At 40.8% G+C, this 18,081-nt stretch overlaps 2 protein-coding genes across 2 annotated transcripts in view; one reads left to right on the plus strand and one right to left on the minus strand.

The window, feature by feature from the left end:
- Positions 1-2,738: 2,738 nt before the first annotated feature.
- Positions 2,739-8,419, plus strand: LOC308271750 (methionine adenosyltransferase 2 subunit beta-like; the record flags this gene model as incomplete). Its single annotated transcript, XM_080708290.1, has 2 exons — positions 2,739-2,877; positions 7,944-8,419. The coding sequence occupies 2 exons, from the start codon at positions 2,739-2,741 to the stop codon at positions 8,417-8,419; spliced, it is 615 nt and encodes a 204-aa protein (XP_080564416.1).
- Positions 8,420-14,631: 6,212 nt separating this feature from the next.
- The window catches only part of LOC308275927 (solute carrier organic anion transporter family member 4C1-like), a gene marked incomplete at both ends in the record, with an annotated part of 78,935 nt that continues 75,485 nt past the window's right edge, over positions 14,632-18,081 (minus strand). Inside the window, one exon of the mRNA XM_080714389.1 lies at positions 14,632-14,792. Coding sequence (XP_080570515.1) covers positions 14,632-14,792 — 161 coding nt within the window. The remainder of the gene's footprint in view (positions 14,793-18,081) is intronic.

Here is an 18,081-nt window from a genome sequence, read left to right on the forward strand (position 1 = left end):
TCAGGTGCTTCAAGTTTTGTCCCATTTTAGCCCACCTACTCCTCTGTTTGACTACCTAACAGACATAAATGTGTGTATGTGTATTGACATAAAAATTTTGTTTCTTAGAAGCCATTTTTTAATTAAAAAAAAAAGAGCTAGAAATCTTTGTAGAAGGAAAAGTACAAGAGGATTAAGAAACTTCTTATTGTGCTAACACTATGGATATACTCAAATAATAATGTGCAGGGAGATTCAAAATGGTGACTGCAAGAAACAGCACATCTCAGTAGTGGAAACAAATAAAATTTAACTACTGAGAAGGCAGAATCTTGACAAACAAAATAAATACAGCTCATGAACCAAAACAGAACCAGGAACCATGGGTGGAAGGAATACTGTACTCTGAACTGCGAGATCTATAAAAAGCCCGAGCATGTGACAGACCTGCTGTGGACACAGCCCGGTTTCTGGTGTCATCATGGGCTGTGGGCCAAAACCATGAGTTCCAGCTCTGGCCGACATCAGTGAAGCAGCCAAAAAAATTCAGAAAAATAATCCTAGAGCTTGAAAGTGGCCCCAAAGCTTCAACACCTTAAGTGGCAAGCAGAGCCCAGCATCATGCTTCAGGGAAGTAGAAGACCCAAAAGCCAGCACACTCACAAAAGTTGGCACCCGCAGCTGCACAGAGACCCCTCAAGAGACCTGGAGCAGGGTATCCAGGTAACCACTTGTGTTACATGGTACTCGGTGAAACACTGCCAAGAGAAGCTAAAGGACCAGCAGGCTAGTCCAGTTAGAACCTCCAGAGACACAGAAAAGGTGCTTAAGGCATGGTACTTACACAGGGTAACAGGGTCGTCCCAAGACTACAATGGATGCCCTTTACCCCTGTGGAGGGGGAAGCACAGGCACAGTGAGAGTAGGAAAGCTCAGGCCTGAGCCTGGGGTAAGAGTACAGATTAGAGAAACCCAGCTCTAAACTAAAAAATTAGTAGAACTCTTTCTTTTTTTTCTTTCTTTTATTTGGATTTTATGTTTGTTTGTTTGTTTGTTGTCTCACACTGTCATTAGTTCTTTTTTTATTTTTATTTCACAAAAGAAGAGATACAAATGGCCAATACATGAAAACTAAATGTTTAACATCAGGGAGATGCAAATCAAAACTATGCTGAGATTCCATCTAACCCCAATCAGAGTGACAAGCATAAAGAACTCAAATAGCAACAAATGCTGGTGAGGATGTGGGGAAAGAGAAACTCTTTAACACTGTTGGTGGGAATGCAAACTAGTTCAGCTGCTATGGAGATCAGTGTGGAGATTCCTTAGAAAACTGGGAAGGGATCCACCATTTGATCTGGCTATACCACTCCTGGGTATCTTTTCAAAGGGTTTGAAATCAGAGAACTACAGTATCATATGCATACCCATGTTCATAGCAGCACAATTCGTAATAGCCAAAATATGGAACCAACTTCGGTCTCCATCAACAGATGAATGGATTGCAAAATTATGGGAAATATACACAAAGGAATTCTACTTATCTATAAAGAAGAAAATCACTTCAATTGCAAGAAAATGGAAAGACCTGGAGAATATTATGTTATGTGAGATCAGCCAGGCACAGAAAGAGAAGGGACATAAGTTTTCTCTAATATGCCCAAACTAGGGAGTATTAGGAATACCAGAGGGACTCCAGATAATAAAGGGGATACCTCAGAAAAGCTAGAATGGAAGGATAGGAGAGAAAGAAAGCTGAAGTTGATTAATGGAGGAGCTACAAAATATGTGGAAAAGTATGAATATAACATGATTAACCTGGACACTCATTGTTGGAAGGAGGAAGGGGTGAGGGGGGAGGGCACCAAGCACAGTCTGAATGTATGCCATTTTTAATATGTTCCACATAAAAATAAAAAAGTAAAAAAAAAAAAAAAAAAAGAATTGGGGCCGGGTGTGGTGGTGCACACTTGTAATCCCTGTACTTGGGAGGCAGAGACAGGAGTATCGCACAGGTTTGAAGCCAGCCTTGCTGGCTTAAGAGACCCTGTTTCCAAATAAAAATATAAAAAATAGGTGTCTGGGAGTGTATCCCAGAGGTAGAAGGGTTTCCAGGAACCCTAGTACCACCACCAAAAAAAAAAAAAAAAAAAAAAAAAAAAGAAAAGAAAAGAAAAAAGAAAAGAAATTGGGGAAGGGCTAAATAAAAAATAAATACTAATGTACGTATCTTAAAAATAAAAGATAGTTATCAACTGGATAGTGCTCTCAATGACCCAATATAAAACAGTTTGACTAAAATTTAGTAATTTTAAATAAGTGGGGAAAATTGAATAACTCTTTTTTTCTAATTTATAATACCAAGAAAGTGTTGGAAATAGAAAATCAGTCTCCAAAAACACTTTAATGATTGCATGAATCATCAAGTGATACCAAAAAAGTTGGTGGGTTTGCAGAGAATTGAAATTTTTGGTGGGGAGTTGGATTGAACCCAGAGGCATTCTACTTCTGAGCTATATCCCCATTTTTTTTCTTTAGAAACAGAATCTCATTAAGTTGCTGATAGTCTTGCTATATTGCTCAAGCTAATCTTAAACCTGCTAACCTCTCTTGTCTTAGCCTAAGTCTGAGATTACAGTCATACACCACTATACCTGGCTAGAGAATTAAAATATTTTTATGATCTTCAAGTATATATCCAAGAGATATTTCTTAATAGCAAAGGATAAAATAAAGGTAGTGCTGTCATTCCTGGAGACATGTACCTTAACCAAGAGATCAAAGCCCTATCACATGGGGCTGGGGGCGCCAGCGGCCACTGCCCCGGTGGCGAGAAGACTGCGGGCATGGTGGGGCAGGAGAAGGAGCTCTCCATCCAGTTTGTGCCGGGAGCTGCCGGCTGGTGGAGGAGAAAGTAAACATCCCCAGTAGGCGGGTTTTGGTTACTGGTGCCACTGGGCTTCTTGACAGAGCTGTGTACAAAGAATTTCAGCAGAATAACTGGCATGCCATTGGTTGTGGTTTCAGAAGAACAAGACCAAAATTTGGACAGGTGAATCTGTTGGATTCTAATGCCATTCCATCGCATCCCTAAGGCTCTGACCAGCAGAGCCTAGGGAAGAAACAAACGAACGCCGACTCTGTTGATGAAGCTACTTCCTCTTTTAATGCTCCTTCTCAATAATAATGCTGCTGCTGCTGCTGCTGCTGCTTCTGCGCAGAGCAGGCAAATATATATCAGTCTCATAACCCCTCCCTCATCACTCCACCAACCGCTAGCTTCCCACAGCTAGGGCATGCGCATTTCTAACCCTCTCATAGGCGGGCTGGTGGTAGCACAAGGCGCTGCGTCACTGATCATCCGTAGGGCGCCTGATAGGGCTCACTGCGCAGGCTCAGGGCACCGCCATCCTCGTGATCCTCGTGACTTGGCTGCAAGCCTAGGCGCCATCTTGAGTCCACGCTGGCAACAAGCCTGGGTGCCATCTTGGTCCAGCCGAGTGGGCCCCGACATCTCCCCCTTTTTGTTTTATTAAAAATAAGGCTCGGGATCGTGCCTGTCTTAGGTTGTCGACCCTCAAGGATCATTCTTACCAGTCTTTGGGAGAACAATAGCATGATTGTTTCCCTGTCTTAGGTTGATATGATCCCGGGGACGATCTTACCCATCTTTGACTACCGATCCAGCATATTGAGCCAAACCTGAGGAGATGAGCCAACATCAAGGGCTGCCATATCTTTCACCAATATGCGCTGTTGTTGCAGTGTGCGTTGTCGAGTTCGCCTGATATATCCAACCAGGAAACAGCATGCTACCACCAGCAAGAATGCCCAGAATGCCATGCCACCCCAATCTTTTAAGAAACCCAATGTTCCATGTATCAAGTCCATCCATTGTTGTACTGTGGCAACTTCTACATGGGTAGAATTAATTGCAACGATAGATGCTCGAAGCTCAATCATTGCGTGTTCAAATTCACGGCTCCAAGTTCCTAGAAGCATCTTGCTTAATTGACGAGACAAATTGCCTGCATGGGAGAAATTTTGATACTGCACATACGTTATACATAATCCAGATAATTTATGAATACATGGTACCATGGCCATTTGCCCCAGAATGTCAACCTGTTCTTGTAACAGGTCTACTCTTTGATTTACCATTAATATGCCAGCTTTAAGTTGTCCATTTATTTGAGCATGCTGAGCCATGGCAGTAGCCACATGTGAGGATAAAGCATTCATAGTGGCTGCAGTATTTATAGATGTCGCCAAAGCGGCAGCAGCTGTAACTGCCGCGGCCACAGAGGCCACAATTACAGCAATAAGAGCAGAAATTCCAAAGTCTCTCTTTTCTCATTTCAGCAAAACTAGAAGGGAATTTACATTCACTCATATTGGCCAAGGAACTGCTATAGGCAGTCACATTGTTACTGCCCAAGGGTGCATAGAAGCATTCCAGCAGAGAGTTAGAAAACAGGTATCAATAAAACAACCTAGACTATCATTAACCAAGGAACTATTAGAAACAAGCCAAAAAAATGGAGTAGTTACACAAACAGGAGTGGGCCCAAATGGGAATCGTGGTCCCATTGAACAAATTACCTTGACGCTAGCCTCAAAAGTATCGGAAAAATTTTGAGAAGAGCTGCAATTTTTTACAGTTCACCCTGAAATCATAGAAAAATGGTGGCAATGGTGGACACAGGTAAAGGAAGAGGGAAAGCAGAAATAATTCCCCAAAGATCTTTTTCACCCATTCCAATATGAAACATTACCAACAGAGTTAGCAATATCCATTTGTTGCTTGCCATCTTCCATTGGCTCCTGTACATGGCGCACCAATCTTTCAGGAACCCAAAACGGCGAGTCTTTGTCCTGTAGGAAAACACACACCGACCCTCGAGCCCACCTTAGCACTGGATCTGGACCATTCCATGCTCCTCTAAGAATATCTTTCCACATTGCCCCTGCATAGCGCTCATGAGGCCTGTAATGTCTTTCCGCTGCCGTTCGTCCATTGGCATCCAACGTTAAAAATTTAGAATAAATAATATAAGATTTAGTTTATCTTTTGTTGTGCTCCATTTAGCCTCTATTCCCCCTTTTTGTTTTATTAAATCAGACTTAATAGTGGCATGGGTTCGTTCTACTATGCCTTGGCCCTGTGGATTATATGGTAATCCATGATTTAAGTGTATAGCCATTTGGGCACAAAAAAGAGAAAATCTCTGAGAAACATAAGCAGATCCATTATCAGTTTTAATTTGGTGAGGGATGCCCCAGGCAGCAAAAGCCTGCAAACAGTGGGAAATTACATGTTGGGCCTTTTCTCCAGTATGAGTAGAGGCAAAGATGACTCCGGAACATGTATCCATGGAAACATGTACATATTTAAGAGAGCCAAATTCAAGAACATGCGTGACATCCATTTGCCATAGGTGAAGAGGTCGCAGACCTCGAGGATTTACTCCTGTAGTAGGCTGTGGCAATAATGTCAAACAATTTTTGCATTGCAATACAATGCGTCGAGCTTGTTCTTTAGTGATTTTAAATTTTAGTCTCAGCGTTTGGGAATTTACATGAAATTTATTGTGAAATTCTTGAGCCTGTAACACTTTGTCCTCATTTGAAAAAATAAGTACAGTTCGAGTATAAAAATCTGCAATAGCATTGCCTTCAGCAAGCGGTCCAGGAAGTCCTGAATGAGCTCATATGTGTGTTGCATAGAAGGAACATTTTCGGTTCCAAATATATTGTTGTAACTTAGCCAATAATAAAAGAATAGTAGATTGTCCCTTAATATGTCCTACACATTCAAGGCTATTAAGTGCCTGTACTACATATAAGCTATCTGAAATTAAATTGAATAGAGTGGAATCATAGAGCATAAATACTTGAATCACTGTCAAAATCTCTGCCTGTGCTGATGAATGGGGAAAAAGAAAAGTTTGTGGATCTGAGCCCTCTTTGAATATCACTCCCATACCTCCTTTGGATCCATCTGTAAAAATATTTGGTGCTCCAGCAATCGGTGCAGATCGAGTGATTTTAGGAAAAATAATAGGATGAGCCAAAACAAACCTGAGCCATGGATGTTGTGGATAATGATTATTGAATTGTCCTGTGGCCATTACATGGACAATGGCCCAGTCAGAATTGGTGGCAGCTAGAGTGGCAAGCTGTTCTTTAGTATATGGAGTGATGATAAGATCAGGCTGCATCCCAAATGCAGTCAGAGTTGCCTTTAGTGCCTTAATAATTATTTGTGCAACACAGGCTGGATACCATGGCAACACTTTTTTGGGAGAATGAGGGAGGTGTACCCACATTATGGGACCCTCTTGCCACAACACTCCAGTGGGTGTGAGATCTGTGGTAAGAATACATAAGAGCAGTTTTTTCTGATAATCTATACGATCCACTTGTGCTTCAGATAATCTTTCCTCTACAAGTTGAATACATGTTTGCACCTCAGGTGTTAAAGATCGTGAAGAAAGTAAATCTGAATCCCCTTTTAGCAAATCAAACAAAGGTTTTAGGTCAGCATTACTAAGTCTGCAATATGGTCGAATCCAATTTATATCCCTTAAAAGTTTTTGTAAATCATTTAAAGTTTGTAAATTGTCCACCCTCAAGCTAACCTTAAGAGGACGAATAATAGTATCTTCTAATTTGGTGCCAAGGTATTGTTTAACATTTCCCTGTTGTATTTTTTCTGGAGCTATAATTAAGTTCCATTGTTTAAGACATAGTATAGTTTTTATAAGCATTTCATCCAAAATTTCTGGGGTTTTAGCACATAATAAAATATCATCCATATAATGACAAATCATGGAACAGGCAAATTCTCTCCTAATAGATTGTAGGGCTTTATCTACATATATTTGGCACAACGTGGGACTATTAGCCATATCCTGTGGTAGCACTGTCCATTCATATCTTTGATCCACCTGCTGATGGTTAATGGACGGTATTGTAAAAGCAAATTGAGGGGTATCTGCAGGATGCAGTGGGATAGAGAAGAAACAGTCTTTGATGTCCAACACAACAGTGGGCCAATTGGCAGGGAGGGCTGATATGACTGGTAGCCCCAATTGCACTGGTCCCATGATCTCCATACTATTATTTACTGCTCGGAGATCATGTAACAATCTCCATTTACCTGATTTCTTTTTGATAACAAAAATAGGGGTATTCCATGGAGATGTGGAGGACTGTAAATATCCTGCCGATAACTGCTCCTGTACCAGCTCGTGGGCTGCTGTAACTTTTTCTTTAGGAAGGGGCCACTGAGAGACCCACACTGGCACATCTGTTTTCCATTTAATCTTTAATTGTTCAGTGGCCCCATAGAAAAACCTAGTCCTCTTTTATCTTTAAGATTGTTTCTTCCCATCATGGGAACAGGGGACTTTTGACCTTGTTCAAATCGGCCAAGCCCACCTGTCCCTAAATAGCCTGCATCATGCATAAGTTGTTGACTTTGAGGGCTATATACAGATTCAGTAGTCAATTTTACTCCCATTTGTTTTAACACATCCCGACCCCACAAGGATACAGGAAGCTCCAGAACAAAAGGTTGGAATGTCCCTGAATGACCTTCTCGATCTGTCCAATTAAGGTGAACAGCACTGCAGCTTGGACTATTTGCATATCCTAACCCCTTAAGTAATTGATCTGTCTGTTGTAATCCCCAATCTTTTGCCCACAGCTAGGGCATGCGCATTTCTAACCCTCTCATAGGCGGGCTGGTGGTAGCAGGAGGTGCTGCATCACTGATCATCCGTAGGGCGCCTGATAGGGCTCACTGCGCAGGCTCAGAGCACCGCCAGCCTCGTGAGCCTCGTGACTTGGCTGCAAGCCTAGGCGCCATCTTGAGTCCACTCTGGCAACAAGCCTGGGTGCCATCTCGGTCCAGCCGAGTGGGCCCCGACACCGTTCATCACATTGTTCATGATTTTCAGGAGCTGCAGTGTTGAGGATTCCTGTTCTTTATGAAGAAGTTGAGAAGCTCGAAGAAAATGCCATGACTGTCATGTTTGATAAAGTGCAGTTCAACAAGTCGGCCAACATGGATCACTTGCAGCAGAGGTTCCCCACTCATTTCAGAGATGTAGCCACAGTCTGCCGGCAGCTGGCAGAGAAGAGAATGCTGGACCCATCAATTAAGGGAACTTTCCACTGGTCTGGTAATGAACAGATGACTAAGTACGAGATGGCGTGTGCGATTGCAGATGCCTTCAACCTGCCCAGCGGTCACCTAAGACCTATTACTGACAGCCCGGTCATAGGAGCACAACGCCCACGAAACGCTCAGCTTGACTGCTCCAGATTGGAGAACATGGGCGTCAGCCAGCGAACACCGTTTAGAATCGGGATCAAAGACTCTCTCTGGCCATTCCTCATTGACAAGAGACAGAGACAAACAGTCTTTCACTAGTTGTGTTGTTTTTTTTTTTCTTGTTTTCTTTTTATGAAAAATATAGCATGTGGCACTTTTAAAGAAAAAAAAAGGAAATCGTTTTGTATGAGTAATTGTGACTCTTATGATCTTTCAGGTAAATGATGCTCTTGCACTAGTGAAATTATCTAAAGAAACTATATAGGGCAATGATGCTTTGTTTGCAGTAAAGATTTTTCCGTTTATCATTTTGTCCTGGCGTAACTTGCATTTTGAGTACGTTATGATTCCTAAATATTTGAGAACCAGGACAAAGACCTGATGTAGACTTATTTTGGATGAAATGCATTGTTCATTCCTGTAACTTCCATATTTTTAGTTTCTTTTTAAGCTGTTGACTCTTGTGTGTTGTTTAAAAATGTGTGAAACCATAGGAAAATCATTGTGTATGTTCTTTGCTTTGCTTGAGCCGAGATCAAAATATTTGAAGAAAGAAACTTTATTTTTGCAACTTAAGTACAGCTTTTATGCTTGAGATCCTTGGACATGTTATGTATATCAGAACTGCTCCAGCTTGATGCCTCTTTTTGTAGCAGTATATGGTGAACACCGGAGAGAGTGTGTGTGTATTCTTTTAATGTAAATATATAACTGTCCTTTTCACTCCATGTTATGTGGTATTTCATAAGTGCAGTTGTACTAAATAATAGACCTTGTCTTTTGACCACTCACGAATAATATGTACTGCTAGCATGTAAAAAAAAAAAAGTCCTATCACGTATAAGCATGTACTCAAATAGATATGATGTACTTAAAAGAACATGACGTTTCTCTAGCATCTATGCCTAAAATGTATGACGGTAACATAAATCATAAGAAGTATCAGGAAAACTGAAATCAAGGAATATTCTACAAATTAGTTTTCCAGTATTTCCAAAACATCAAGGTCATATATAGTAGCTAGCCTCTAAATTGACCACAGTGATCTTGCCTCCTGCTATTAATACAGATTTTGTGGTTTCCTCCCACATTAAATAAGTCCTGGAAGGCAGAATTTTATAGATGTCTTTCTCTTCCTGGCTGATTCAACAAAACATGAATCAGGTGCTATGGTGAGGCATCTTTGTAGATATGATTAAGACTCCAGGGTAGACAGGCATGGGGTGCACACTTGCAATCCCAGCATTTGGGAGGATGAGACAGAAGGATAGAGGTTTGCCGCCAGCCTCAGCTACTTAGTGAGGCCCTTTGCAACTCAATGAGACACTATTTCAAAATAAAGAATAAAAAATAAGGCTGGGAGTATAGCTCCGAGGTAGAATGCCCCTGAGTTTCATCCTCAGTACTGAAAAAAAAAAAAAAAAAAAAAAGATTCCAGGGTTGTCTTTATTATCTGCAGGATGTGGTTAAGATGGTTGCTACTTTTCCTTGTATATTTATTCCTGCTTCCTCAACATGCCCTCCTAAAAACAGGACTACATGCTGAGTAATGAAGTGCTTCTGGAATAGCCACAAAAGCACAAATTTGCTGTTTGTTTTTATGGTATTAGGGATTGAACCGAGGTTTTTTACCGCTGAGCCACATCCTCAGGTCTTGATTGGTTGTTGAGTGTCTATTGCTGAGACAGTTCTCGAACCTGCAATCTTCCTGTCTCAGCCTCCCAAATAGTGGGATTACAGGCATATGCCACCATGACCAGATACCTTTAGATGATTATAGTCCCAATCTACATCTTAACTCTAACCTCTTGTTAGATCTAAAAGCAGAACCAAGCCGGGCATGGTGGCGCATGCTTGTAATCCCCACGCTTGGGAGGCTGAGACAGGAGGATCGCATAGGTTTGAAGCCAGCCTCAGCTACTTAGTGAGACTCTAAGCAACTTAGTGAGACCCTGTTTCCAAATAAAATATAAAAAAGGTCTATGAGTATAGCCCAGAGGTAGAAAGCCTCTGGGTTCTACCCCCAGTACTACTACTACTACTACTACTACTACTAATAATAATAATAATAATACCAGAACCACCCAGCCAGCTGCTCCTAAATTGCTGACCCCCAAAACTGTAAGAAAATAAACATTTGCCTTAAGCTTCTAAAGTTTGGAAGTATTTGAGACTGAGCAATAAAATAGAAATACATCATGGAGAGAGACAGAGTGCCAGTCCAAGGAGTTGTTTTGGATTGGAAAAGACTAAGAAACTATAAGAAATAAGCTTAATGATCCTTCATTATTGGCTGGGTCCAGACCATATAAAGAGCACTAGTGTACAATATGACTTATTTACAAGCATTGTAAATGAGTATTTGATAAACCAAGGTAAATTAAAATATAATCCAAAACATATTACTTTTTTAGTATCAGATATTTCACAATAAACCATCTGCAATATGTAGCCTATTATAAATATTGTGTGCTGATGTATAATCCACAGAAACTAGCATGTTAAGAATTATCTTAGTGTATATATATATATATATATATATATATATATATATATATAGTGATTTATATTTAATTAAATATATCTGGTGATACCCAAAGTCATCAGATTCATTAAATTATATTCAAGTTCAAAAATACACCAATTTCTTTTCCATCATAAAACTACTTATATTAGCCAATAGAGGTAAGTCAAATTTCAAGATCTGTGTCATTTAATAAGGTCAAACATTAAAAATAATCTAATATAAACATTCTTTTTAATAAAATATATACATTTGCATAACTGTTTACAATAAAAATCTGAAAACATAGATGAAATGTTTAATTTAGATTTTCTTCAATTTACAGTGAAGTCAAGTATATACAATTCTTATGTAAAAGCTTTACATTGTATTTTCTGTACTTAATGAAGTCAAAAGTTTTAAAATATACATCCAACTTTGTACACAATAGGTCAATTTATAAGTTTAAGCCTTCTAAAATTTGTAAATTGTGAAAAATATATAAAATATTTCTTAAAGTAGCATATCAACCCATATCTTCTAGGTGAAACCCCCAAAAATAATGATTATAAATTATAGTAGTGTCTGTATCACCCTCTTTGAAAGAAAGTATTCTAACTAAGTATAAATAAGAGTCTCATTTTTTTTTACTCAGGCATGGTGGCTCATGCCTATAATCCCAGTATTTGGAAGGCAGAGACAAGAGGATTATAGGCTCAAAGCCACCCTCAGCAACTTAGTGAGCCCTTTTTCAAAAATAAAAAAAGGCTAGGGGTGTAGCTTAGAAGTAAATACCTGATTTCAGACCTAGTAACACACACACACACACACACACACACACACACACACACACACACACACCTGACTTTTTATTGTGGTGCTGGAGATTGAACCCAAGGGCATTCTACCTCCAAGCTATACCACTAACCCTGTTTGTTAGTCTTTATTTTGAAACAGGGTCTCACTAAGTAGCTGAAGCTGGTGGCAAACCTGAATCCTCCTGTCTCAGCCTCCCAAGTACTGAGATTACAGCCAGCCACCACACCCTGAGTCTGAATTCTTTTAATTGCCAACATTATTGGTTCACGTCAACCATTTTCATTAAAAAATTTGTATAAAAATATAGCATTTATTAAACTGAATATGTTGAATACAATGTAGCCCTTGATAACTAACAGTCTTTATGAATGTGAATTAGTTAGTGACTTGTTTATTAAACTATTTCTATGTATGGGGTGATTTTTTTCTTCTAAATTAAGTGGACCTAGAAATAGTATGTTTACAAAGTTACTGTTTCTTTCCTTGATCTATTTTCACATTTCTATCAGTGTATTTCTCAGGATTTGCCATTAGTTTTTGAAATTCTATGAACTTTCATGCACTCTGTTGCTCCACATGTAAGATACAGACATCCTCACTTCTTCGTTAACCTTGTTCCCACAGAGTAGCAGCATTTAAACTGTTTCTAGCTGGGTGGCAGAAAGATTTTCAAGAAAGCTATCACATGTTTACCACCCTTTTTTCATGTCTGACATTTCCTGCTTTCCAAATACAGCTCTCTTTTTGGCTTTAATTTTTGGTGCTTAAATATTTCTACTTTAGCCAAGCATGGTGATACATCCCTGTAATCTCTGTATTTGAGATGGAGATGGGATGATTGCAGATTCAAGGCCAACTTCGGCAAAAAATATAGCAGCACACCTATAATCCCAATACTTAGAAGACGGAGACAGGAGGATCGCAGGTTTAAAAGCAGCCTCAGCAATGTAGTGAGACTCTCAGAAGCCTATTGAAGCCCGGTTTCAAATTTTAAAAAATGGAAACAGCTGAGGGTAAAACTCAGATCAAGTCCCAGTACCACAAAAAAAAAAAAAAATTATATACATTAGGTCTAGTAGTATAGCTCAGAGGGAGAATGTTCCTGGGCTGACTCCTCAGTTCCACAAAAGAAAAGAAAAGAAAAGAAAAGAAAAGAAAAGAAAAGAAAAGAAAAGAAAAGAAAAGAAAAGAAAAGAAAAGAGAAAAGAAAAGAAAAGAAAGAAAAAAACACCTGTTCCTAGTGTAAGGTGGGCTGCCTGTCTGCTTCCTGGCCCACCGTTCCTCTCTTCTAATATGCAAAAGGGCTTGCCTGCTAACTCCTCATTCCTTCTCTTTGAACCTCAGATTATAAGTGCTACGAGCTTCTTGAATAGTCTGACTACAGATTACATTCAAACATAATCTCTCAAATTCTGTGAGTTTCTAGTTTTTCTGATCCTCACTAACTTCCTACCAGGTCCTTATTCTCAGCTGTGTCATACTGATCAGAGTGTACCTAAGATACCACTTGTAAAACACTGGCCAAGGGAAAGGGTGGTGAGGGAAACCTGATAAAAAAAATATTATTAAACTAGTCTTTATTTTGAAAAACAATTATATATAAGTGTAAACATCTCTAGGTTTCGGCTTCAGCAACACACCCTCCCCCCCAGCAGTACTGGGGCTCAAACTCAGGGCCCTGTGTTCTCTAGATAAGCACTCTACCATGGAGCTATACCCCAACCCTTCATGCTTTTACTAATCAGAGAATTTTTTAACAATAAAGTTTTGTTGATGTCAACTACTCTATTTCCTCTATATTATAAGTAAATAAGATATAAATCTTATCTGAATAGTTAATTAATGATGTAATGAGGTTTCTGAAATATTTGAACTTTCTAATAAATGCAAAAAGTAGAGCTTAATTTTTAACCAACTAACAGTAAGATAAATACTGTGTGTAAAGCTTTGTTTTAGGGGCTATAAATAATGTACTAGGTGATCAGTCTTTAAATAAGAAAAAATGAACCAGTAGATAAATATTAATGATGCATTCAGAAATGTTTTCATGTCTAATTGTCACTTTTCATTACAGAACCTGTTGTTTCTTTTGTGTGTGTGTGTGTGGTACTGAGGATGGAACCCAGGGGCATTCTACCTGTGAGCTACACCCCCTGCCCTGTTTTTTCATTCTTTATTTTGAAACCGGGTCTCACTAAGTTGCGAAGGGCCTTACTAAGTAGCTGAGGCTGCCCGCAAATCGTGATCCTCCGGTCTCAGCCTCCCAAATGCTGGTATTACAAGCTTGCACCACCACGCCCACCTTGGAAGCTGCTTCTTTCCCCTCAAATATATGAAATCGAATAATACTCTCACAGGATCATGGAAGTGTTAAAAATCAGCAATATCAACACCATTTACCTCAGGTTAAAGTGAAAATACGTGTATTCAATGCTTATGTTTCCTTCTTTGCTATAAAATGGGACACAAAAAAGATAACCTATATTCTGATAATTCAGTAATTTACTGTGATAAATAAGGACTAGACTAAAATGCATATATATATATATATATATATATATATATATAATTTTAAAGCAAATTGCATTATAAACCTATCTTTAAATTCATGGATTCAAAAATCAACACATAATTAGGTTAATTTTTAGACCTCTAGCTTTTCCACATAAGCTCAAATTACTAGTAATAGAAACTAAAATGCAAACTTCCATTAATTTTTGCTGTTTGTTGGGGACTCCATACTTAGAGAGTGAAAATGAGTGGGTGTGCATGATTTTTGAGGCTTTGTTGAGATTTTAAGGCACAGATCTGTTTCTTGCATTAAGACAAAAAGTAGAGTCCATACATATAAAAAAAAAAGACACTCAACTATAAACATCAATTTTCAAGATATCATTGTTTGTATTAGGTAGATAATGCTGCCATGGCCTTGTGTACTTAGAAATGAAAGTCAATTTCTCCAGCTGTAAAATAATCTCCTTTTTCTTGTTTACTCTTCATTTCCTGCTTTGTTAAGATCCCCTGCTACAGACTCAGCAGTCACAATCGCATTCTGGTTATGAAATGCCACATCTGTGCCCGGTGGTGGTGGTTTATACAAAAAGATTGCAAATCCATTGAAGAACATGGTAATGATTTTACAGGTAACACCTAAAGATAAAAATAAAATTAGTCCTGTATTCGGGCTCTTCATAAAGTGAAACACACTACTTTAAAGAGAAACAGTATATAAGCATTATTGCTCACAGTTAGATACCCATGAGTTCAATCCCCAGTATCTCAATCAATCAATAAAACAACAATAGCTAGGCATGGTGGTGCAAGCCTGAAATACCAACACGTGGGAGGCTAATAGAGGAAGAATGCAGGTGTGAGGCTAGTCTCAGTGACTCAAAGAAACTGTGATTCAAAATAAAAAATAAAAAAAGGCTAAAAGGTAGAATGGTAGAATGCCCCTGGGTTCAAACTCCTGTACCAAATAATAATAATGACAATCACTGCAAGCATGCACACACGCGCGCACACACACACACACACACACACACACACTCAAGATTTCCCTATTTTTAAGTATTTTAATTTCTTGGGTTCTTTTTGAAGTTTTAAATTTTAAATTTCATTCTATTGACACAAGCTAGCTGTGTTGCTCTACTTTTCATTTATTGTTTAACCACAACTACATAGACTATAAAAGGTAAACAGTTAAACATCATGAGTAATACTCTACACTATATGATTTCTTATAACAACATGTCTTAGAGTCACAGGACATCTGTTTCAGCTTTATGTGTTTACAAAAGCCCAGACACCTAGATAACCACCATTCTAGAGTACAACTCTTGGATATACTCCAAAATAAAGGTTGAAAGAAGTTTTTAGAAGAAAATTATACAATATATGATATGATGAAAGTTAAAATTTCATTCTCCAGCCGGGCATGGTGTTGCCTGTTTGTAATCCCAGCATTTGGGAGGCTGAGACAGGAGGATTGCAGTTCTAGGACAGCCTCGGCTACTTAGTGAGGCACTTTGCAACTTAGTGAGATCCTGTTTCAAAATAAAGAATAGACTTCCGGGAAGATGGCGACGGAGGAAAGCGGCACTTACAAGTCCCGCTAACAATACAACTCTACTACCACAAAACCAGCGCCTTTCAGAGCAGGAAAACACCACCAGCAAAGAAATAAAAACAGTAAATACAAGGGACAGAGAAAAAGGACTGGAAAAACAAGACACCGGAAAAAAACCAGCCCGAAGTGCTGAGCCCACGCGGCGTGGAGCGGCCGGAGCAGCCGGAGCAGCCGGAGCAGCCAGAGCCGCAGCGTGGATTGGGGGGAACCGCGGAGCAGAGCGGCCTGAGCAGCCGGAGCAGCCAGAGCCGTGTCGCGGAACGGCCGGAGTGGCCAGACCCGTGGTACAGAGCAGCCGGAGCCATGGTTCAGAGCAGCCAAGCAGAGCGGCCAGAGCAGCCGAGCGGAGCGGCCAGAACAGCCGGAGCAGCCAGGGCCGCAGCGCGGATTGGCTGGAGCGGCGGCGCGGAGTGGACGGAGCCGCGGAGCAGAGAGGCTGGAGCAGCCAGAGCGGAGCGGCCAGAACAGCTGAGTGGAGTGGCCAGAGCAGCCGAGCAGAGCGGCCAGAGCAGCCGGAGCGGAGCGGCCAGAGCCGCGTCACGGAATGGCCAGAGCAGCTGGAGTGGCCAGACCCGCGGTGCAGAGCAGCCAGAGCCGCGGTGCAGAGCGGCCGGAGCAGCTGGGACGGCCAGAGCCGTGGTGCGGAGCAGCCAGAGCCACAGTGCAGAGTGGCCGGAGCGGCGCGGCCTACATCTCCCCTAGCAGCACCAGGCTCCAGAGAGGAGGGAGACTCAAAACAGAGCTCAAATCCAGAGAGGAGGTACTCTGGCCTCGCGGCCTAGGATGCAGAAGCAGCGTCTTACTGCTGGTGGCATCAGCGAGTTCACCGGATGGCCCTAGACCAACCCACTCAACCAGCCACCAGGCGCCTGAGAGGAGGGGTGGACAGCGAGCCGAGGTGAGCAGGTGCAGAACAGCCGGGCGGCAGTCAGCAGTTTTGTTGGTGCAGGGAACATCTAAAGCTCCCAAGGGCCGGGCACAGCACAACTGGCAAGGACTCAGAGCGGAGTTCAAAACCAGAGAAGAAATACGCCTCATCATGGCCGAGCGCATTGTCAGTGGTGCCATATTGCCAGTGGCGGCAGCAGCGAATCCACCGAGTTCACTACAGCTCCATCAGCGCACTCAACAACTGTGAGTCAAATTGCGGCCCCTAGGGGATAAATCCCAGTACTGCACTCCCAGGGACTTGCGCAGATGGTCTCCCTGGGTTGGAGATTTTAGCAGTGCAGCCCAGTGGGGGAGTGGCAATGGCAGAGATATCATACCATAGTCATAACTCCCCGCTGGAGAACGCCCAACTTGGCAACCCCCACGGTCTAAGAAGCCTTGATTGACTCCCTGGGTCTGAGACTTTGTGATACAACCCAGTAAAGGAGTAGTGGTGACTGAGATACCACAGACTCGAGATCCAGAGCATCTTAAGTGAACTCGTAGTGACTCAGGGAAGAACCCAGAGAAGGCACAAACTTCCAAAATCATGGGAAAGAGAAATAACAATGGAGCAGTGAATGCCGAACAACCCCACAACATCAGAATCTGATAACACAGAAATCCAAAGATCTCTAGAAGATCAAATTAGGAAAATAACTTTAGAAATAATAGAGGACTTTCGAAAAAAATTTAGAGAGAGTGAAAAAAAGATAAAGGATGCAAGTAATGAAGTAAAGGCCTCAATTCAAAGTATAAACAACAGATTAGACAACATGGAGAATAGAATCTCGCTTCTTGAAGATGATCATTCTAAAAATGAACGCATAGTTTCTAATTTAGAAAAAAAACCCGACAGCAGGAATCTGACATTGAAGAAATATGGGCCCATTTCAAGAGAGCTAACCTAAGAATAATTGGAATAGAGGAGGGAAAAGAAGGTGAAACCAAAGGGATCAACAATCTCTTCAAGGAAGTAATAGCAGAAAATTTTCCAAACAGAGCAAGAGGTCGATACACAGGTCCAGGAAACTTATAGAACTCCCTTTAGACAGGATCAGAGAAGAGGATCCACACGCCACATAACTGTCAAAATGACTAATGTGGAAGCCAAGGAGAGAATCTTAAAGGCAACAAAAACAAAAGGCCACGTGACATACAGAGGCAAACCAATTAGAATCACTCCAGACTTCCCAAACCAAGTTATGAGAGCCAGAAGTGCTTGGAGTAACATATTCCAACTCTGAAAAAAAACAACTTCCAGCCAAAAATTTCCTACCCAGCAAAACTATCCATCAAATTAGATGGGGAAATAAGAAGCTTCCATGACAAACAGCAACTGAAGGAATTTATGTCTTCAAAACCAGCGCTAGAGAAAAT

The sequence above is a fragment of the Muscardinus avellanarius genome, assembly GCF_963383645.1.
Source record: "Muscardinus avellanarius genome assembly, chromosome: 1".
NCBI classification, from domain to species: domain Eukaryota; kingdom Metazoa; phylum Chordata; class Mammalia; order Rodentia; family Gliridae; genus Muscardinus; species Muscardinus avellanarius.